General features: G+C 41.0%; 1 protein-coding gene across 8 annotated transcripts in view; it reads right to left on the bottom strand.

The window, feature by feature from the left end:
- MTUS1 (microtubule associated scaffold protein 1) overlaps positions 1 to 23,582 on the bottom strand; it is a 91,081-nt gene that overhangs the window by 12,481 nt on the left and 55,018 nt on the right. For 6 of the 8 annotated variants that reach the window (XM_027907078.1, XM_027907077.1, XM_027907082.1 and 3 more), the window contains 2 exons: positions 17,783 to 18,000; positions 5,055 to 5,121 (listed from right to left, as the gene is read on the bottom strand). In XM_027907078.1, the coding sequence (XP_027762879.1) occupies positions 5,055 to 5,121; positions 17,783 to 18,000 (285 nt within the window). Of the gene's footprint in view, positions 1 to 5,054; positions 5,122 to 5,947; positions 6,125 to 17,782; positions 18,001 to 21,598; positions 22,104 to 23,582 lie in introns of those variants that run through there. The other 2 variants (XM_027907081.1, XM_027907084.1) reach the window with 2 other exon arrangements.

Raw genomic sequence — 23,582 nt, forward strand, 5'->3', positions numbered from 1 at the left:
TTGTCTCAGCCTCTCCTCCCAACCATACAACAGTCTCTCCCTGTATTACTACAACATGTAGCAAGATTAATCTATTTTTTAAGCTTCTTAACACTGTTAAAAATTAAGAGCCCAGTTCTTTTGGGCAGAACCATGACTTTTGTGAATCATAGGAAGCTTCTGAGATTTGGTAACAGCATATCTTCAGAGCAGAAATGCTGGTTTTGACACATGAAATTACCACTCATCTGCAGTAATCAACAATGGCCACTTGCATCTTGGGTATTTAATTGTGAAGCTTTTTACATGCCAAAATCATAAAACAAATGCCTGCAAGAAAGAGGCGTGGAGAACCAGGCACATTGCAACTCCCTGCAATAGTGCAAACGGCAGCATATCCAAACCACATCAACACTAACTCCAGCTAAACGAGAGGGCTACAAAAACTTGCCTTCGTATCCCTAAAAAATGTATTTCGTGTTTCCACTAGAAGTAGCCAGGAGACACACCTTACAATTGTGCAGTATCTCCTTTCAAAATTTTTGTTCGAATTATAAACCATTCTTCACGCAATTCAGTCCTTATGGCTAAACTGCTTAGATAAAACACTTTTTACCTTATATTCCCCTAAAAGTCATCATAACCATAACGCTAAGAAGATAAAATATACTGAACATTTTTTTGAACCCTGAATTAAACTGTTTGTAACAAATAGTTATGTTCATAAAATTGTCCCAAGTCACTCACTGGCCTAGTTATGGTTTATGAAAAGGCATTAGACTGACTGCAATTTTGAAACCGAGTTCACTAGGACAGTAAGCTGGCAGCATTTTAATAGATGAGGGGATGTGAAAAGGGGGTAATTACCACAAAAAAACCCAAGTATTTAGCATTACGTGACATTTCACTGCTCAAATGTTGTATTTTAGACTGCAAGATGTATGTTCAGTTGACAGTAAATCTACTGTAGTCACAAAGGCTCGTTTCCTTCTCCGTACAATACATATTTTAAAATCTACCTAATAATTAATTTATGCTTTTGGCAGATTCTCAATATTGAAAATTCTACCCAAACAAGGTTTCAAGTTTCTGACAAAGTTTCTCTTGCTGTCACTTCTACCATGATACAGGACGTTAAGCTACATTTTGTATTTTTGTTCTTGGACAACTTGAGACGAGGCAAGCACACAAAAAATGCCTGCTTTAAGCTGCATTTAAGCAGGTATGATTGAATAAATATGTGAAGCATTCACTCATCAGGAAGTAAGTTCCCATCCCCAATGCTGCAAACAGTACAAGTGTCAGCAGGCAATTGTATGACGTGTGGTAAGTTAGGCCCTGCCTCAAACAATTGAAAGAATTATTTATTAAGTATTTTTAACCTGAAAACCAAATCACATTCACTCTACCTGTCTGTAAAACACATTAGTCTCTTCTACCCAAACCTCCAAAGCATTTTGAAGATAATTGATTATTAACAAAAAGAGAGCATGAAGGTATTTTGAAGAAAATAGTTTATCAATTTCAGTGCAGCAACTGGAGGGGAGAGAGGAGATCAGCATCTGTGTGGCTGTCCAGGGTACACTCAGGCCACTCCAGGCCACAGAGAAAGGCTCACGAATGGCAATTTTCAAAGGGCCAAGGCGGGCACAGGCTGAGTCAGCGTTGCACCTGCTGTTTTGTAGCAGGACGGAGCTGGATCACATCCAGCATGGTTGCAAAGAGACTCTGAAACAATTTGGAGTGCAATTAATTTAGAGGAGTAGTTTCGTACCTCTCAAGAAATATGCGGCTCTTGCAATTTCTACTTATGTAATTAAACAAGGAACTAGAAGTAATTTACACACTTAGCCTGCTCCTGACATCCCTACCTGCTCCAGGCTCCCAGAACTAAGGCGTTTACATTCAAACCATGAAGTTTAGTCTTTGTAGCTGGAGATCTTAAGGAAACCCAAGTTCAGAATCCAATTTTTAATGAATCTGAACTGCCTTTGGAAAAGCCCATCCCCAAATACCTATCATGGCTAATCCTTGCATGCATTTCCAGCCAGTGAGAGCAGAGAGCAGCGTCTGGTAACCATCTGCCCTACGGTCAGCACAGCCACACGGCCACTGCCAAAGGCCTGTCCTGGGATGGTAATGCATGTCCAAGTCATGAAACAAAGGTATGTTGATAGAAAGGGTCATATGGAATAACCCAGCAAAACAGACCATCTGACAGCAAGCCAAATTGGTTTTGCCAGGCAAATCCAGGAGCTTGGGAGTGTGCACAATTAAACTTCAAAGCAAGAAACTGTGCAGGGTGCAAGCTGCGGGGGCCTTCATGTTCCCCTTAAACTTGGCAACATGCAGGGCATAGACTTCACTGAGCTGGGCACACCTGGTCCCTCTTCTGAGACTGTCCCCAAACTGCAAACCAACAGGCGTTAAAACATGGCAGCTGGGACTTCACGGCACATGTCCACACGGCCAAAATAAGATTCAAACTGCACTGTCTGAGCCAACCTCTACCCAGATCCTACTGTGAATCAAAATTCACAGTACTGAGGTTAAAACAACCTATAGAAATGTTAACTTCAGCTATATCCATTTAACAGTGTCAACTGAAAGCTGATTAGCAGGTGTGTATTTAAGCTGATTATTTTCAGCTAAAGCTACTGTTACAAGAATGCCTTTCTCACACCTTGTCAACAAATGATAAATTTAACTTAAAAAAACCACAAAAACCAAACCCAGTTATTTTTAAAGCTACATAAAATTGAAGACCTATGTAGTTTTTCATTTCTGTAATTAAATCCACTCCCTTTACATGCTGAGGAGAGCAGTACAGACAGGCTAGACGTGTGACGTGGTTAAGACAAAGGAGCTGCATGAAGATAAATGCTTCACTGAAACCATGGTCTGGAAACCTTACAAAGGGAAGCGAGCCTGAGGCTGCCATTCAGATGTTCCTGCAGAACTGACCCAGGAAAATCAGCTCTGTGAGGGGAACAGCTGACGATTTCATCCAGCAGCATCCCCATCTGAGAGCTCTGTGCACTCGGGTGTCACAGATCCATCAGGCACGGTTACACTTGAAGTTTTTTTCTAGTTATCTACCTACTGAATGGCATATTCATTCCTGCAATGCAAGTTCCATAGATGAGCTCAGCAGGCTGTTAATCAAAGCAGGAAGGTATCCCAATCTCCCCAAAGCCCCCAAAATGGTAATGGGTAAAAGTGCTGACTAGCTTTTGGTCTATCCATCTCAGCTAAATTTTCCCTTTCCAGGTAAGTGATAAACATTGTATCTAGGTTGATAAAGGAAAAATAATACTGAAGATGCAAGCCTATGGAAGAGACTTTCTTGCTCTGATAGCAATCCTTCTGAAGTCATTTTCATAATGAGGTAAACAAATGGGTTTGCTCGGGAAGTCACGCCAAGTACGTTAAAAAAACCCACCTAGTTTATAATGTTTATAACAGAACTTTGTAGTGATGTAAGAAGCCCATTTCCACACTAAAACTCTACTTCTATTGTCAGTTTAGGGTAGCAGAAGCACTGGCTGCAGCTGATGGGGAACACGGCCCTCCACCTTCTTGCTCCTTCCTCTTTCTCTGCTCCAGCACCACTGCTCCTTCAGCCACATGCTGCGCCAGGCCTGGCAGCTTTGGCAGAACAGCACTTGAAGCCACTAGTTTCAGCTGGCTTAGGTCCCCAGGCAGCTAGCTCGCTGCATGGCTGGGCACACAGCTGCCCAGGGAGAGGGATACAAAGGCAGAGGAAGGCCAGGCTCTTCCAAAGCCAGCCCCTACAGAGACCTGCGTGGAACAACTGCAGAACTGCAGTCCAGGTGCTTCATCTCAGCAGGAGGGTTAAAAGCTGCAGCTTGACAGATGCCAGACTGCACCAAGCTCTAGAAGAGCCTCAGCTTTTTAGTACTAAGGTTCTGAGAAAGGAAACTACATATTTCTGCAGTGTCTTTGGTACTTTCACCTACCTACTAAGGCAACAAGTCTTTCTCTGCTTGTGATACTGCCTCTGTTCACACACTTGCAGCTTTATGCAACAATAAACAAACCTCCCAGAAAACTGCATTTTAACATAACCCTCTAAACTGGATGACAGGAACAGTGGCAAGTGGAGAAGCTCTGCTTTGTTGCTTCAGGTGGGAGACAGGGAGACCTCTCCCTCCCCACCGCACTTCCAACTCTGATCACTTGCCAGGGAACCTCTGCCTTATTAATCAGTGATAAAAATTAAATCTGGACATTAAACACACCAGCCACATCTAACGAGACCTACACTCGCACTTGTTTGGCTGAGACCATTCTCAACTTTCAAAGTATGTGAAAACAATTACTTCCAACTTCTCGATCAGTGTCATATCTGAAACTGCTCCACATGTATTACTGCTTTCAAATTTTTATTTATTTTTTTAAAGAGGTTTCATGATAACAGAAAAGTGTTTTTATAGAACACTATCTTTACTTTCAAGTGCTATTCATTTGCAATCCAATTTCTTTTTACACTTCACAGGATGATCTGGTTTTGAGTTAAATGCAATTAAATCAAGCTTCAAAGTCGGCCATACCAGCCCCTGCATATTAGAGCTCAATATCATAATTTAGCTGTCCACTACAATGAGTTCAAAGACTTAATCTCATCAGCCTGAGAGCATTTCCTTAATTTTACACTCATCCACCTACAAGTCACTATAGCAAAAATGCAGATTTTGTGCAGTATGTTTTACAGGTTTTTGAATTTTTTGCCAGCAAATCTCTAGAAGACAGCATACAAACAAGTTAGGGATCAAACAGAAGTATTTGTGCTGTCAGCTATCCTCTCATTTTTAAAAAGCGAGTGCTTTGGTCATCAGATGCATGTTTTGCAAGGAGGCCCCGCTAGGCGCAGTCAGATCAGTGCCAGGAATTCGGTGAACCTGAGGTCATGCTGTCAGGGCTCCACAGCGCTTGAAGCTTCTGAGCGGAATTCAGTCAGGGAATTAAATGGCTGTCATTACAATACCAGGGCATCTGTCCTTCTGTTTTGCCTCATTTTTGTTCTAATGAAGAATACAAAAATAAATTCTTACCCAGTTCTCCTCGAAGGTTAACTAGTTCTTGAGATAACTCTTTACGCTGTTTCAGTGCTTCCTCCCTCTGCAGAGAAAAACAAACAAACAAACAAACGCAAACATTTGGTTACTGGTGATCTGAGTGGAGCACCTTCCAACAATTAACTTACACGTGTTCTGCAGGAAAATAAGAGGTAGGAACAAGAAGCCAAGATATGAATCACAATAACAGTTTGTCTGTTACAATATATACAGATGTTCTTCTGTTGTTAAGGAAGTTACACTTTAAAACAAAGAAAAGCTTTTTTCAGGATAACACTGTAGTTAAAATCTTACTCTGCAGCAATTAATTATATATTTTATGGTGGGTGTAGCAACATAAGCCTTCAGAACAAATCAACTGATAGCTGTCAAGGGCACAGAAGTACAGTGTATAAGTGAAAGAGGCATGCATTAAATATTTATCTTAAGCTTACTCGAACACAAAACCAAAAACTTTGTTAAACACTCAGTCTTCCATGAAGGAAAGGCACAGCCCTGTTCAAAGTTGAATACAACCCACCCCTCTAATCGCAGTTCTTAATGTTACAATAGATGGTGTTTCTCACACCGAGAGAATCATAAGGAATCTGTGAACAGATCAAAACAAAGCAGAAGCACCCATCTCCCTGCTTTTCCCGGGAGCTGTTCCTTGGCCACGGAAGGTGGCCGCTCCGGCCCCTTGTGCCCCCAGACCCGCAGCCCAGGCAGCGGCACAGGCACAGCCACGGCAGGGCCGCTCCAAGGCTCGGCACCGCCACCCCACACCCACGGCCTCGGCGCGGGGGTGACAAGGTCCACGCGTCCTCCTGGCGGGGTGCTTCACCTTGCTCCCCTGCCGCCGGCAAAGCTGTGAAACAAACACTCATTACCCTTGCTGCAGCACACTGAGAATAGAGGCACAGCCTGCTGCTAGAGCAGCCCATCTTCCCGCGCCGGCAGCCCCCCCGCTCGGCCCCCCGGCCCTCATGGGCGGCGGCGGCGGCACCGCCGAGCCGGGCAGTCCGGCCGAGCCGCAGGCTGGACCTTGCCTCCGCAGGTTATCCTGCTGCCGCGCCGGGCGCTCCCGACAGCGGCAGATACTGCAGCTTCTGCAATTGGCACAGCCAGCCAGCGATTACTTAAAGCCACAGCCCTTCTTTTATGAAAGGCGAGCCCCAGACATGATTAGACCGATCGATCTCCGCTTTCTCCAGCGGCAGCCCGGATCGCAGAGAGAACGCTGTCCTTCTCCGCAGGTAACGGAGCTGCTTTTTAGGCGTCTCGAGCTCGCTATACGCTGCTTTTCACACCCAATTGCTGATGCACAAATAAGCCAGAGGAGGCCTGAGCTGATCGGGAGACCCACAGATACAGCGGCTTTGCTGCTGTCAATGCCCACACTTATGTTCATAGCCCCTCTGCACTCACTTGTATGCTATTCCTTTAGCCAGGATACATTAGGGGAAAGACAAAAAGAAAAAAGGAGAGGGGGAAAAAAAAAAAGGCAACTCCCTCCCACCCCCAAAACACTGGCCCAAAAACCACACTTTTTCACAACTGAGCACACCAGAGAAGTTCCCAGACTGGAACCTGCACCCGCGTTTCCCCAGGAAAAACCTAATCTTTACAGCAGATTCCCTGTTTCCTCTTGGTCACTCTCACTGCAGCCTGACTACAGGCTACTGTCTTAAGAGCACCCTGTTCTGGAGGCCAGGAATACTCACTGCATGCCTGCGGAACAAATAAAGCAGCAGAATACACCATTCTTAAGAAAAACAAGAAAGAATGAGCACCAAGAAACCGGTCATGTATTAAGGTTTGACACAAGACTAATCAAGAGGAGTACTTTTTAGGCTACACACTCGCATTTGCTGCAAGTTTTAGGAAATTATTCTGCAGCTGTAAAGACTGATTAGAAGAACCAGCCAGCCCTTTACTAGAAATATGTATATTTTTGATCTGGTATGGGAAAGATTCCATTTTAATCACTCAGCTTAAGCAGTCTTAACAGTTATTTGGACTCTGACACATTAGCAGAGCTATTAAGTATCTGTGCTGCAATTTTATATTAAGCACTTAGAGGCTTTTTACGGTATCAGTGGGCTAAGATTGAAAACCACGCCTCACTCTCCATGGTAAATCTCAGGAGACTAGAGAGCTCGGTTATTGAAAGGACTCACCCTGGTCTTCCCCTCTTCTCTGCTCAAAAAGGAGAGATGAGTCATCTCACTCCAGTTTAACACCTATGTTCCCACTATGGACCCAGAATCTTGATGATGAAAATGTGAATGCTGCATCCATACACGCTGGTACACAACCACGTAGTGGATCTGTAATCAAGTTAACTACCAAAGCAATTATTTTCATGCTGATAGGATTTTCCAAAGCTTTTGCAGTATCTTAGTTACTGAAGTCTGTACAAGCACACATAGGTGATTTTTTTTCCCTGTAGTGCCCCCTCCCCTTGGTTTGCATATTCATTCTTCCTTCTAATCCTCAAAGAGTCATCATCTGTGAACCTGCTTTCTTTCTGCCCATGCTGTTAGTAAAACATGTCAAATCTTCCCTAATGACTGGACCACACTGCAGACCCTTTGGAAACGCTAACATTCTTGTTTAGTGTTTCCAAACGGCCTTCTTCATGGTCCACACATTTTGCACTTGCTTTTAGTTAAAGAAATTTGATGAGAAAAGGGCATGTGAGATCAGAATATACTAAGGACTAAGAAGAGGCTGAGACTAAAAACCCAATATAAAATAGATTACTATTGCTTTAGTAGATTTTTTTTTTTAATGTTTCTTGATGCTCTTAAGCCCTGTTGCTTTTTACTGATGGTGTTTAACCTCTTGCCTCAATCTTTAGCTTGTCCATTCATAGTTTTGTAAATCCAAGAAATCCAGACAGATTTGTATCATCACCTCCTGTTAAAGAATACATTCAGAAAAACCTAGCCATACAGACTGCCAGTGTAAAATAAGAAGACTAGGTTGCTCAGGGGTTAAGCAGCCCCACAAAGCAGTCAGACTGACTAGCAGTTAATCTATCACACTTTTATCTAAGTTCTGAGAGAACTGAAGCTCCAGGTATGAGGGGGTTTGCCCAAGAAAACATGGAAAAGTTTCCCAAACCTGAAATCTAAGTGCAGTAAAATATCAAAAGCACCTGAATAGTTCAGTAAAGGCCTGTCTTCCGAACTTAATTTAAAGACAGGTATGCACGCGTTTTGAGCTGAAATATCCAGTAATCTTCTAGGTTATGTTTAGTGAGATTCTAGTTCAAATACTAGAAATGGAAAGAGCAGAACAAAGTTGAAGGGTACAGGATCAAGCAATTTTGGCATTGTTATCCAGATAAATCTGGTAATAGGGATTATTCTCAATTAGTCGTCCGAGACTCAAGAGGGTCTTCATACCCATTTATAATTGTTTCTGGCACAATCTACGTGATCTGGGCATAAATGCATAAATTATTTGGTACCTATTTTTCTTATTTAAAAAGAATCTGTTGTAGGTTAAGCTTTAACCAAAATGTTCCCCCTGCCATAAACATGGAAGCTATAGGAAGGAACAAGAACAGAGCTTGGGGATAAAAGGTTTGACACAGGCGATATTAGGCAGTGCATCTCTGCTACTGGATTTTACAAAAGAACTCTCAGTATATAAAGGAGACTTGGACAATTCTTGTTACGTGAAAGATTAGCCAGTTAAAAATCCTTCACATTTTGAAAATTTGACAAGCAAGTTCAGGGCAATGTGTGCCCCATAGCAAGGACACTTGTGAAGGTGTGATATGCTCTGTTACAACATTTTTGAAAAGGATGAGGTCCAAGGTAGGATGTTAAAGAACATGACAGTTTCAAGATGACAAAAATTACCAATTCAGGAATGGAATAAATTACGAAATTCGTCATTCATGTTTGTTGTGTTGGCAGTTATAGAGACCAATTACAGGCTTAAGAGCATTTTTCCTGGCAACAAGCTGTTTTTGCTACAGCTTGAGATTTAAACAGACCAGCCTAGGGTCATTTTAGATACAAACAGGGGTGAGGACACATCATTGTCTGAACAGTTTCCATCACTCTGCTTTAAAAGCAGGAAGCTCTACAAAAGCTCGTATTTCAGAATGAACAAAAGAGATATTTGTACCAAACACGCAAGCAATCAACCTTCCTGGCTACGTACCTATACAAAATCTTCCAATAAGACAGAGAAAACATACCTCTAAGATGTCTTGTTCTGAGCAGTTCTCACACTGGAATAAGTGGGCATTCCTCAGCCATTCCACAGCTCTTTGGCAGATCCCAAATCCAGAAGCATGCACTTTTACAGCAAACAGGCAACTTTATCTCCTTGAGAGGACGTGCAATTAGTCAGACTAATTATTTCAGGTTTCCTGGCACACTCCTACTGCTGGCCAGGTGGAGTGGCACTGGTGTGGAAGCCCCCTGCTCTGCCTGCAAATCAAGGCTTTGAGAGCCACAGATAGGCTGTGCCTGGCCAGAAAGCCCTAATTACCTTTTGCAAATTTTTCCTCCACGTTAAGAACTGCAAGTCCTCCAACAGTTACTCAATATAAAAGAGCAAACCATGGCAGAAAAAGTATTTTGAGTATGCGTGTCCAAATAAGCTAACACTGCCCATCTGGTAGTAATTATCCACACATCACAGTTCACATTTTAAACAAGCACACTCCTTTGGGAAATGAAATATGTACTCTTCTGGAGCTGTACTGAAGAATTCAGAAGCAGCATTGTGGACTGCTGCAACCAAAAACTGCAATGCACCAGTACATTGCAAAGGAAGAGACATGACTCACTTCTAGTCCGTGAAACATCTCAGGGAATCAGATCGTGTTGTGGACTTTTCCCAGGAAACAAACATACAGTAACTGCACTGGAATGCTCATCTCTTAATGCTGGGATGCACTGTGGTGCCTGCCCAGAGAAGGCAGAGAAAGGTTCTGACAACGCTGGTCCCAAGCAGTCCACGGCACAGGCAGCCACAAGGCCCAGGCAAAGGGCAGCAACTGTACCTGTCACTGGTGTAACTGGCAGGTGGAAATATCTCCAACTGGGAAAGCTGTAGATCAGCCTTCTAATTTTTTATCAGCAATAGAAAACTTTGCAAACAAGTAATTTCAAGACTCAAAACTTACAGGAGAAGAAAATTAAGTGTTAAATATAAAAGCATTGTGATTTTTTTAAAAGGCATTTTATTAGAACAGACTAAATATAATTTGTTCAGACAGCATAGAACAAATCAGGGCAAAGAATGGAAGCGCTTATGTGTGTTTTAATATCATATACAGAGCCAAATTAAATTTGTTCTGGGAAAGGAAAGCCTGGTTTTTGCAAGCCAGTTGCTGTCAAACCAAACCACAAGCGTTTACTCTTAAACTTAGAGAGAAATGCTGAGCATCTTAAAACCAAAATAAATTAGTTTTAATGAATTATAAAATTGCAAGCACTTCTGTAACATGTATGTTCAGAGAAGAGATGGGCTTAGGTTGAAAAAGAGATCATAATTTATATATTTTTAATACTGGTACAGTCTCAGTTGTCAACAGGATGAGTCCTTCTCATCTGAGGAGATACTCCTCTCAGGGACAAAGCGCTAGAAATTAGAATCTACTCCATCTTTGTACAGCACCAGTCATGAAAAATGGTGATCATCACTGGCTGTAATGTAGAAACTGAGTCACATCTTTGCATAAACTCCAGTCACTCATATGTCATCAGCTATAGCCTCAAGGTAATTATGAAGGGGTAACAAAAGGGCCATTCACATCTGCTTTGCAATATGACATTTGCCTTGACGACTTTGGTCCTTGTATCACAGGATTTCTACCAGTTCCTGTTCCTTCTTTCCTGGCAAACCCCAATCCTCTAAATAAATCTTCTAATTAGAAATCAGCAATTTTAAAAATTAGTTTCTTTTAAACTCACCTCCTCCCAACCTCACCTAAATCCCCCTTGAGAAGTCATTTCTTCTGCATCACTCGGTTCAAAAGCAAGCTAAAGAAATGAGCCAAGAAAGTGGCCCAACAAACAGTATTTACACTGCTCCACGTGTGTTTTTGAAAGGAGCAGCAGACTATTACTGCAATAAAATGAAAATATCATTAACCATCTGCAGTCAATAAGAAATATAATGAAAGGACTACTTCTAATTTACTCTTGGCTTAATTTTTGTTACACACTGCCTTCTTACCAAGTGAAATAAGCAATCAGTTTTCACCTTGACTTACTACTTCAAACAGAATTAAGACTCAGAAACAACACTTAATGTGATTAGCTGATAGAGACTTGCTGTACTTTCTAATATTTTACATCTTTTATTTGCTAGGTACATTTACGGAGAATCAGATGGTTTTTTCCCTGATGTTTAGTGTCTGAAACACTAAAGCACAGAACCAGTCGAACAGGATTCCTATGAGTCACTATGTATTTAATGTGGATTTACTTGTGGGCTGTTTATGGTTTTACAGGCATTACATGGAATTATTAGGCACATAGGGATCTTTTCCCATCTAGGAGTCATGTCCACATTCACAGAACAGCCTTGCAGAGTTAGGCCCCAATGTAGTAATACCAGCTATTTAACTTCTCTGTAGCGGCCTGGTTTCTACTTTACAGGGTTTCTGAACTCTAATATTAGTTCTCACTTGTCACATAGAATGACTCCTTCCTTCCCTGTAAAACTCTCAATCTCGTAAAAAGTAAGTTTACCTTATCTAAGCAATTGCTTATTTCTCAGTATTTTCTAAAGTTTTCTGTCTCAGTCCAACTCATCAGAGTATGACACAGTCTCCACCAGAGACCACGCAGCTTTGACAAGATATACTGTCACAGCTTAAGTTCTCACATCTATAAAATTGTAATTACCACTATAAAGTTATTAGAAATGTTATGAGAACCAATGTTTGAACATAAAATTACACTGTTTTCTTCACGTCATTTCATTCTTAAGGCTGTTTATAATTTCGCTTGAAACAGTAGTACAGATCAAAAGAGGGAAACAAGATGGAAAGATGTTATTTTCTTTCTTCCACTAACTGCTCCCTTATATTTTGTAATAGTACCTCTAGTTTGCTACTATCATTAGTTCTGCATCTTCTTGAAAAAAGATCATTACTAGAAATAACAAGGTAGTCATGAAAATCAGCTGCTTTGTGGAAAGCAACACTGGTAGCCTGAAACACCAAGTTTGTTTCAATAAAAGGTGTTTTTTCCCAAGACACCTTTTTCTAGGAGTAACTCTAGGACAGGACTCCTAATTCTCTCCATCTGTAGCCCATTCTGAATACACAGGTGTACCAAATAAATTGCTTAACTTAGGCGTCCTCTAAAAAGTTGTCTCCATCAGAGCCTAGTTTCACAGTAATTAATGGATTAAAATGTTTTTCTGGATGCTAAAACACACAGATCTTCGGTCTGTTGCCAAAAATATTCTTGTTCATCCACACCACCTTCCAGGAGCCTTGAGAATCATCTGAAGCTTCCTTGCTTTCCAACAGCTACGTGTCAGAGCTGACAGAGCCTAGGTTTGCTCTGCAGGGGGAAGCTATTGTGATATTATTCTAATACTCTCTGTTACTCAATAGAAAATACTTGCATTCCTCAAATTCAAGATATTATATTTTGACTTTTAAGGGATTTTTGTTTTTTCAATCTAAAGAAACACAAAAGTGATCTGAATTAAAATATCCTTATTCTCTCTTGCAAAAAATTATGTCCATATTTTGGGAAGCCAGATTTAAAGGGCAGAAATACACTTGGGATGAAAATTCTAATGAAAACTGGCCAAGTTTGATGTTAGGTTCTAGAAAATCAAAAGTATAGACTGAACTCGAAGACAGCTAATCTAAACAACAGGTCTACCAATATATTTTGGACTTACAGGCTAAAAGATGCAATTGTTCAAAAACTCTTCCTTCTACTATAAATGGTTTGGGGTTTAGTGATGCAATGTGTACTTCTGCTCCTGAAGCAGCATATGCATTTCTCATTTAGTAAATATAAACATTTTCTGCTGAACAACCACAAAGGCCAGAACAAATATTTCTAATACATGTGTTCATGTATTCCAAAATGGAAATAAAACTCTTTAAAATGCTAAGAAGTTCCCAAGGAAACTAATATCTCAACTCTTACCGTCATGCACTTGTCAGGAAATGCCAGTTACAGCAGGTCATATACTAATAATTAATTTCAATTTCCTCCTAGAAATACTGAAGCCTGTTTCAGCCACACAAGTTCTAGCACATTGCTCATGTTGTTTCCTGTGTCACATTCACAATTAGTGTTATCCACATATTGTTACCAAGGCTTTATAGCCTCTCAAATGGCCTTTTCCTTTATGAAGGAAACTTCTTGAAGATGGTATCACAGACATTCCCAAGCAAAGTTTCAACTATAAATACCAGTCTTCCCATAACTGTATCAAGTGAAACTAGTTTTCTGTTCATCTCTGTAATACCCTGTGGCACAAACACAAATTTGAAGCTCATTTCTACAGCAGAATCTGTTAAAAGTTCTTAAAATGCTTAAATTCATTTATTAATGTAGAAGAATAAAAATGGGTGTTTACAATAGACATTTTACCATCTAAAATTTTTTAACAGCTTGAGTAGTTCTGAATGTGGCAGTTTATACGCTAAAATGAGAGGATGAGAGGGTAGTATCTGTCAATTCATGCTTTGAACAGTTACAAAACCGTTCAAGTCATTCTAACTATACATTACCTTTTCACTTGAAAACTGAATCTCCCTCAAACAGGCAAATCTAAAACCATACTGAAACCCAAGCTACTACCAGCTGCTAAACCAAACACCCTCCACCCCAGAGATGTAAGAGTCTATATATGTGAGTGAGTTGGAGGTTCAAGCACCCCTGCTGCAGTGCTCACACAGCCTTCGTGGGGGCAGCCCTGAGGCAGGGGAAGGGGCTGAGCACCTCTCAGGAGGCAAGAAGCAGAGGCTCAGGCAGGAGTTGCCTCAGCCTCATTAGCTGGTGATCTTTTCTTAACTTCCCAAGGGAGGATTTGGCTCCTAGCCCCAGCTACAGACCTCTCAGGCACATGTTCCCACCCCACCCCAGCACGTGTAGTTCTTCACTCCCACTCCTTCCTGCAGTGAACCACGTACGGGACATACCCATAACACCTTGGACATGGACAGACCTACAAAACTAGACCCATAATAATTTCTTTTCCCCCTTCCCGAACTAGATGCCTGAACTGGCTTCCCAAAGAAGCCTGTGCATACACAAGGATAAGGGAAGAGAGGGCAGAGCTGCAGGCATCCCCAGCCTGACTTACCACAGACATGCTAACCATGTATTTAAAGCCTTGGGGAACATGTCTGTTACTGAAGGGACAAGAAATAAATTCAAAATTATTAAGCAAAATGAATACCTGTGGAAGTTAAAAGATCAACTCAAATGCAGTGGTGCAACTTTCAGAGCTCAACGCAGTTAAAGGTTAACAGAGAACACTTGGCACTTCATGCGCTTATTGTAACTGGCTAATTTCACCACTTCCTCTCTACTGTCACTTTTCCTTTCTTCCTTGAATTTAAAAAACAGGAAAATAGTTATGAAGTCACAGGAATTACCAGGGGACCAGGGGAAGAGCAGCAGTCTAGAAAGACTAACCTTGCTTTTGTGATTAGCCTGCAGTTTTACACGTGTTTCTATCCCTGCCAGTACACACAGAGCTGTCCAACAATGGAAAAACTCGGTGTTCTCATCAGCCACACCGTTCATTGCCATCAAGCATTTTGGATGCCAAGAGGGTTTCCATCTAGCATTAACCCAGGGCAACAACAGCTCCTCTGAGGCAGAAGTCAGGTTTTTACTATTTTTTCGGAAGAGTCTTGGTGAAGGTAGCTGAGCAGAGAAACCCGCTCCTTCCCCAAAGAAACACTTGACAGCTCACGTGTGAAGGTTTTATCAGAGGCAGGTGTTACAACTGACAGCTCCAAGGCAACCCTTACAACAAACAGGTTTGAGCTTAGGCAGTCTTTTGCGAGAGATTCCTGCTCAGCTAGAAACAGCATAGCAGCATTGCTCAATCCCATTTAACCATTGACAGTAACCTCTCAACTTCACTCCAGATAGGCTGGCTGCATTTTTGAGAGAAGTCTTTGCCAGCCAGCCCTGATTTCATTCACAGCTATATTCTGCTTTAAATGAGGTCATAAGAAGCAACTTGAAACTTTTGTGCAGAAATGGATTAGGAACTGTTGGGAAAAAAAACACAAAAGTAAACTGAACACAACTAGCAGCTGAATCACCTTCCAGGAACTTCAGCTTTTGAGGGAAAGCAGGAGAGGCCAGGGCAGATTTTGCCAAGAGGCTTGGGCTAGGCTGCCCAGCCTCAAAGTGTCCCAGTCACTCACTCCAGCTCTTTCTCCATTTGGCCAGTCCAGTCCTTGAGCCCATCTCACCCTTGCACCAACTCTGACCACATGTTAGGACAGTCCACATCACAACTTGGCAAAGAAATGCTTTCTTTGGCTGATTTAGCTTTCTGCAAACTGAACTGGCCTTCTGTAGGGACAAGACCAGCACCAGAGAAGTCAAGAGCAGGTCCTTCCTCTGGTTCCAGAGCTGTTTCTTAGACTTACACTGCATTGTGTCACTTCACTTCCTCCCACTTGCTGTAGTGGGAAGGAAGGAAGCACAGCTTTGTTCCTCACGTAATCAGCTAAGCATGAATTTTTTTTTTTTTTTAAAGCAGAAAAGTTGAAGCCACTTAGGTTGGCTCTGCAATAGTTAACCTATGAGACCCTGCCTCATGAGCTCAAACCTAACTTCCGGTTTCTCCCTGAATTTATCTAAAGAGTTTGAAAGCTACATCAAAGATGTATCAAAGAGATACTTCAGAAAAATAATCATATGGCCAGCTGAGATTAAGTTAGCTGTACCAGACTCCACATCTCATTCTAAAGGAAAAAACCCAAACCACAACAAAACCAAACAACTCTTCACAGTGTTCCCTAAAACACAGAAATCCTTCAGGATGTTTCCCCCAGCTAACTAACAGATTCTGAGTATTCCTTAAACCACCATGGCAGAAGAGTCTTTCTCATCCCTACAGTGTGTACACAAGAATAAAACAGTGACTCTTCAGCAACTATTGTCTTATCCTGGGAGAGAGCAACCTCAACACCAATAACTGGTCTATGTCATATTAATTTAATGTGATCAGACTTAACTGTCCAAGTTAATTAATTTCATACAATTTGACAGAAATAATTTTTCTTTCCATCTGCAAAAGACTAACAGAGGAATAAGGAGCAAATTTACTAGTCTCCCCCATGCAGTTCTCTCTTCTCTCCATCTTCAACACTACATTTTCTTTAATTAAAACCCACATTATTCTTTAAAAAAATTAAATCATATTTAGGCTAAGCAACCTGTAAAATAGCCTGAAAGAAGCCAATTTGTATGACTGGCTTCTTCTCAGTAAACATAGCATGTATAAAGTATTTGTTAACTTTAAAATGCTGCAATACAAAATATTTGAGAGAAGAAACTAGGCCAAGACATTTAATTGTAAAAGTTACCAAAAAAATCAGTGTGCTTATTAGACAGTAATTAGAAGATTGCACAGAAGTTTAGCAGTGACAATTTCACATATGAATTTCACAATATCGTGTTAGATGACAGGCATCCAAAAATCGTGTATCAAATTGCTCTGATGATCTTAAACTAGCTCCTTGCAGAGAACGGTGTTCCAACCAAGAGTTCTAATAAAACAGCCAAACCAATCCCAGAAAACTGGCTAAGAGCCACTGCTTTTAGAGTTGAACCAGACTTGGAGTTAAATGCAGCACTGTTAGATTAAATGAAAGCAAGCAGATATTATCCCACAAGAAGAGAATGTTACTTTTCTGGCAGCATACTAAGACAACGCAGTGCTCTTTTGTATACCAGACTGAAAAAATCACTCCAAATTGGAACACTTGAAATGGAATTGACACCGATCTTGGACCATTAGTTATAAATACAAGAGAAACTGCTATTAAAGCCTGCATTAGCTGTGCAGTGTAAATTCATAATGTTATCATTTCCTTAACTTCAGATTTTTCTTTTCTCAAAAGTTTTCAAACCAGGCCAACAGTTTCTAGTGTACTATCAAAACGATTAGGTTATTATGTATTTCAAACATACTAGAACAAATAAAAATTAAACCACATCAGATTATTCCACCCTGTAATTCCAGGTGCATTTCTGTATCTTTTTAATGAAGTATTGAAAATTTTAAGACACCACCAACAATGCAGGATTCAATAAACAAAACTGTAAAAACTCAAACCTTATTCTGAGTAGCTCAAAAACATTATCTACCCCTTAGATACTCTTCCATGCAATGTCAGATAACAAAGCAAGGCCATGCAGATTATACGTTAAAACTAATCTTTCCTACAAGGGCAGAACTTGAAGTACATACTTGAAAAGCTACTCAATCCCAAAGGACTCTGACTACAAACTTCTCTTCTGAAAAGCATGTGAAGCTGCAAAGAGGCCATGAAGCCCAGTGTCAGAATTTTCTTTTTTTTTTCTATCCAACTGATGCCAGGAGCATCATCTCCAGAAGAAAACAAAAACCACTGGAATGGAAACACAGATTTTTATATTTGTATATTAATATTTTCTGTAGCCCTTGTTGAGAAGAGTTCAAAAAATTAAAGCCAAAATTGATGAGTTTTGAGTCTTTACCTCAGACTGCAGGTGCTGGATGACAACAGTTAATGCTTCAAACTTCTGGTTACTGGATGCCAGGAATTTTTTCAGCTGCAGGATGATTCCACTTTGGGTTTCACATTTTGTTTTGTACTGTGTCAACTCGGCTGCTTTTGTGCCAGGTGAACATGCATCTGTGGAGCCTTGAGTCTGTATGCACGAACTCTTGGGACTCCGCTGCTTGCCCTTGTCAACTAAAACAACAACAACGACTAATTAATATGCATTTCACGTTGAAATCTCACCAAAACATAAAAGGACAGGTGCAAAAGAAAGTAGTTATAAATTCTTACAAACACTTTCTAAAACACTAACTAGGAGAAAGGGTTATTTCAGTAGCTCTGCACAGGTACTATCATCTGCCAGGTTAATTTCTAGCACCATAACCTTGGATACACTGTTTTGCACTTTTTCTTCACCTTCATGTACTCTGTGGTGTACTTTTCAACATGCTCTTTTCACTGTGCTTTAAATAGATACTTTTAGAAAATGCAAGATCTGTCATCCTAACTATCCAGTAACTTACTTCTAACATAAGAATTGTCCACTTTTGCAACACGGATTTCATATTTCCTGCACTTTAAAACACTGGTGAATACAAACCCATTTTCTTTATATTTACTTTGTTATTTTTCTTCCTTTTAAAATTTTATTTGTAGAATAAACTCTCTGCAGTTCAGGTTTGAGCTTATTAACTGGAGGTCTTGCAGCATTTCTTAGTGCCAGACATTTCAGTCACAAGGATAAGACTTTAAAAAGGCTCTAAAATGTAATATATTTCAATAGATATTCACAGTCCAGAAATTACACTGTTGATTTAATATTCATAGTTATGTGGCAACCTCGATCCTTTTCACAGTACACAATCATCTGATGTCAGAGGAAGCCACGTTACATAATCCAGCACTTCTCTCGTAAACACTGTGTAGGTTATAGGTTTCTCTGCTGCCTTCGGACTGGAAAGGGAGTACAGTACTGCTGCGCAGATGGGGCCAGTCTTCCCCGTTTGATCACAGAGGGAATGAACAAACACTTTTGAAATAAAAGGGTGATGCAATAGGTAAATATCCCTTGGCAATTTAATGAAGACATCTAAGCAGATTACTTTGTACAGTTTCAACTTAACAAGATTTCTTCACGATAAAGTGAAAAAACCTGAGAGGTGAGATCTGGAGAAAAAGAAATAGGAACATGCAGAAAAACAGGGGACAAACTAACCAACTAGAAGCAGTCCTTTCTACAGCCCAATCACCTGGTTTGAAGGTTGTCAAGTGACTCTAGAATAGTCCCAGCAGGGTAAGGTTCAATCTCACAACTGGAGACAGCATTACTGACAAAAGCTTTGATTCTCAGTTAATGTGAGTCTGACTGCCACATCAACTATTGTATTGATAATACATCAGTCTTCCATGGCCTCCACTTGTTTTCAAAGCCTTTGAAAACAAGATTCCCGTTCAAAAAACTGATGTCCTCTGTGCCTTTCTTACTGAGTTGGGTATAAAGTGCCTCCTCAGTCTCTTAGTTCTCCAAATAAATCCTCTCTGGGCAAGATTTTCTGCTAGTCAGAGAATTGACAGCATTTTGCTTTATCGTGTTCAAATGCCCTTGGTATTCTTGGAGACTTCCCTACACTTCTGCTCAGAGATGCAGAGTGTTTAAGGGTATATTTTCAATTAGAAACATATCATCTTGCAATTTAATGGTAGAGCCATTAAAAGGTGCATCAACATAACCCAAATCAAAATACAAATTTGTATGACAAATTTGTAGGTCAATTCTAGTTATCTTTGGTTTACTACCATTTTAACTAACATGACCACTTCTTTTCTCATGGTTCAGACATAACAATGTCCTTTGAGTAGACATCTTTATGTGAATGACAGTTCACAGTTGGGAGTAACCATATCAAATTTCCAGCAATCTTCTGGACAGTACTGCATGTAGGAAAATACCAGTTACCTTCTGAAGCTCCTTGAAAAATCACAAGAGACAATGATCAAGGAGAGAGGGGAAGAAAAAAAAAAAAAAAAGGAGCAGAGACTAGAGAATAAACATGTACAGTCAGCTCTTCCCTTCCCTACTGGCTTACATGCTCCTACTCTCACATATTCCACCTCCCCTCCTGCATGCTCCCCTTATGATAGAGAACCAGAGAATTTATCCTGATTTAAGAGTAGTGGGTAAATTCACTGATATGGATGCTAATGTCATAATTTAATTAAATATTTTAAATGACTTTTACATCAATTTTTAGGACCCTGACAGAGTTGCCTTAAACCTGAACGAATGTTTGCAGATAATTTTTACTCTGGGAAAAAATTACATCACACAGTTACTTAATGAAGGTATTTCATTTAAATACAGTGATACAGCCGCTAACCACAAATGACAAAAGACTCCAGATATCCCCTGGTTCCAGAGTTCAGCCAGCCTTTATCACTCTGTCGTTTTATACCACTGCTTTTATCGTGCTGCCCAGACCAACAAGTATTTTCCTAGAAGCTCATTCAAGCATCCAAGCAAGCCAGCCCTTGATACTGTGCTAAAAAAAAAGCTGAACAAAGAAACATGCATGAAGTGAAATTCAGTGACATTCCTGTTGGCAGTTTTATCATAGATGTGTGCTACACACAGCCACTTCAAATGCTGAAATGCATAACCCCCCTGTAGCAAGAACTGCCTTTACAGATTAACACCACTGACACTCCAATGCTTATTTATGGCCTACATACCTCTGGGCAATGACAGATCGTTTCCAGATTTGTGTAGAAGGCATGCTGTGGTGTCAAAACAAAAGCCGTGCTTTCATCAAAACAAAAGCATCGCGAGTCTGATTATTGATACCACCACATCAATGACAGTCTATATTAAAGACAGTATTGGTTAGCAGCTCAAGTCCTTCTCACTTTGGCTTGCCACTTTTATAAAGTCAGACTTGTAAAACAGAACAAATTCCATCCATAGATTAGGTTCTGGACTCCTCTTCAACAAGCTCAAAACCACTGTACCCAATCTAGTTGAAAAGCTCCATTTCTGAAGACTACAAAACAGATTTGCAAGTACTGCATACAGCACAGTAACCGAACAGAATTGCCATCTTAAGGTTCTACCCTTGTTCATACCAGGAAAAAAGAAAAAATTTAAAAGTGATTTTGCAAAGACTAAGCCTTTTGATCACTGAGACATTCACAGAAGATTTGATTTTGGAGCTTGGAAAAGGTCCACAAACCCTCCCACTCCCTCTACAGTCACTATATGGATGGCACAGCAGCCAAGTCTAATTCACTGGGGAGAGCATTAAACCCATTCCAAGCTTCTCCATAAACTAAGCTGTTTCCTATACACAGCCTCTGTGGTTAACAGACATACAACGGCAAGAAATACACAACTGTCACTAGAGAGGGTGTGTTCCATAAAGTTACATTTAAGTGCTAGGGTTCTGTCCTCTACTCGACATAGTATTTATCTGGCTGGCTGCCTCAGGTACCGCTGGTTTCCTGAGCCTCCCTGCCTTGGGCACTGTTGCTCGACTACCAGATGAAGAACCTATCACCTGCTTTTTTGGTTCGCAGAACCAAATCAAAGCCTTCCTTTGCTTATCATGTACTAAGAAAGTCTGTGTACTAGATATCTACACTAACTAGAAATCATTTTAAGCAAGACATTCAATTTCTAAAAAAAAAAAATTACATTTCTTAAAAGCATTCCAAAAAGCCTAAACAAGCTTCTGGACAAGCATAAATGGAAACAACCTCACTTCTCTTTCCACGCTTGCAGTCATAATTGCCTTACCCCCAAGCACCTTCTTTTCACATTCCTCATCCAAACTGTTAGCTTCCACAGGATTTTCAAAACCCATGTGCGTCTGGTGTAAGCATTTTTCAAAGAAAAATCCTTGCTCAACATTTTCTCCTGCGGGAAGATGCAGGCTGGTAAAAACTTTCTGCCTCTCCTCCATTTTCTGGAAAGCCTTGTCTACACACGTTAAATTGGTGCTCACTTCTTTGATCAGTAAGACCAGATCAGCCTGAGTGTTTAATCGAGCTTCCATTTCTTCTCTTACTCGCTGAATTTCCTCAAGCACAGTTCTTATATCCAAGTGACTGGACTTCATCTCTGCTTTGAGATCTTCTTTCACCTGTTGCTGGCTCCTTTGCAATGCTAACACTGTTCTGATTTCCCTCTGAGATGTTTCCACGTCGTGCTTTAATTCCTTCTGCCCAGCCTGCATGGCCTCCTGGCTAGCTTTCACTTCTGCCAACAGAGCAGCAATGCACTCCATCCCGATCCCACAGGAGTCACAAGACCTCTTCCAGTGTCACAGCTTCCAAGTGGTCAGGGACATTTGTGAGTTGTTAGATGACTTCCCCTGATATCAAGAGAGCTAGCAAGGTATCCTACCTCAATCTGCAGTGTGCTGCCGTGAAGGTATTAGGTAAAAAGTCTCACACAAGTGAGCCAAAGGCACTAAATAAAAGCCTTCAACAAGCACGGCTGTAGTCAGAGCTCCTTCTCAGGAGCGCTCGGCCAGAGCACTAATCAGTTTAATTGGCAGATTATGCCACACCTGAATTTTTTAAAATCTTTTGCTGACATCACTGTGTGTGGGACGTCACCCCAAAAGCCACTCCCAAAAGTCATTTCATCTGTGCATCAATCAAAGTATGCCTGGGATCAGTAACCAGGTCTGTTGCAATGCAGCCAAACACTCTGCAAGAACACACTGGCCCTTCCTTTCCGACACAAAGGCTCAAAGAGAGCCCGAATTGCCTGCAGGAGCTGAAAGCCAAACAGTTCAACAGTACAAACTTATTTCAATTATATATTCAACAAGGTGATTATGCACCTGTCCTTCTGCTAATGTTTGCAGTCAGTGCTCAGGAGTATATCTGTGGGCACGTTTGACGTTGCTCCACTCCCACTGAGTGGCCTGTTTATTCGCACAGCTAGCAATACTCTTTTAGCAATTTTTGGAAGAACTCAGATCCTGCGGAAGCCTTCTAGTTCAAAAACAATAAAGAGTTACCAGAGCAATACAGGAAAACTGACTAAGGAGATATTTTTAGCAGGCTAAGGAGGCCAAGCCTTTTAGCTACCAGGTCTGAGTGTTAACTCTTCTCTATAAAAGCTAAGACTTTTTACTTTTAAGCACAGAACTCTTAATAGGTCTAGGCTCCATGTAAAAACAGGCAGATCAGTACACCAGGCTGTTGGCTGTTTTGTTACACTGCCATTTTATTACCCACTTACTGGACTGAGTTTGGAAAAAATGGCCATATAGGCCTTGGTCTGCATCAGTCTCTGCTTTCAAAGAGGTGAGCAAGTACTCTGCACAACACCCAGCAGAATGGGAGTCAGAGCAGCACACAATCTGGAACTCAGAAGAACTTCTACACCACATCTTCAGCCCTGTCATGATTCCAGGATGCTTTCAGAGACAGTGATGATCCCACAGATGCCCCAGAGCATCAAAAACTACAATAACCCCAACAGCATTGTTTTGGGCTGGGAAGCATCACTTAGAATGCCAATAGCCCATGTGTGCACAGATGCAGGATTTCCAAATCACCACAGTGCTGCTGGCCACAAAGCCAGTCTGGGGAGTCTTGCTTTCAGTGCAAGTTTACCTGCTCACCTGCCAGTTTGCCTCCCACACTAGTCCAGGCATACTCATGGGACCAGGAAGGTATCAGAGATGTACCCTCCACACAGAGCACCTCACAGCTTTCAGGTGTTCCACTGGTTCTGTGGCGCTACAGCTGGAGAATAAGTGAAA

The sequence above is a fragment of the Empidonax traillii genome, unplaced genomic scaffold (genome assembly GCF_003031625.1).
Source record: "Empidonax traillii isolate 1590-97213 ecotype Southwest subspecies unplaced genomic scaffold, ASM303162v1 scaffold1398:size116460, whole genome shotgun sequence".
Taxonomy (NCBI): domain Eukaryota; kingdom Metazoa; phylum Chordata; class Aves; order Passeriformes; family Tyrannidae; genus Empidonax; species Empidonax traillii.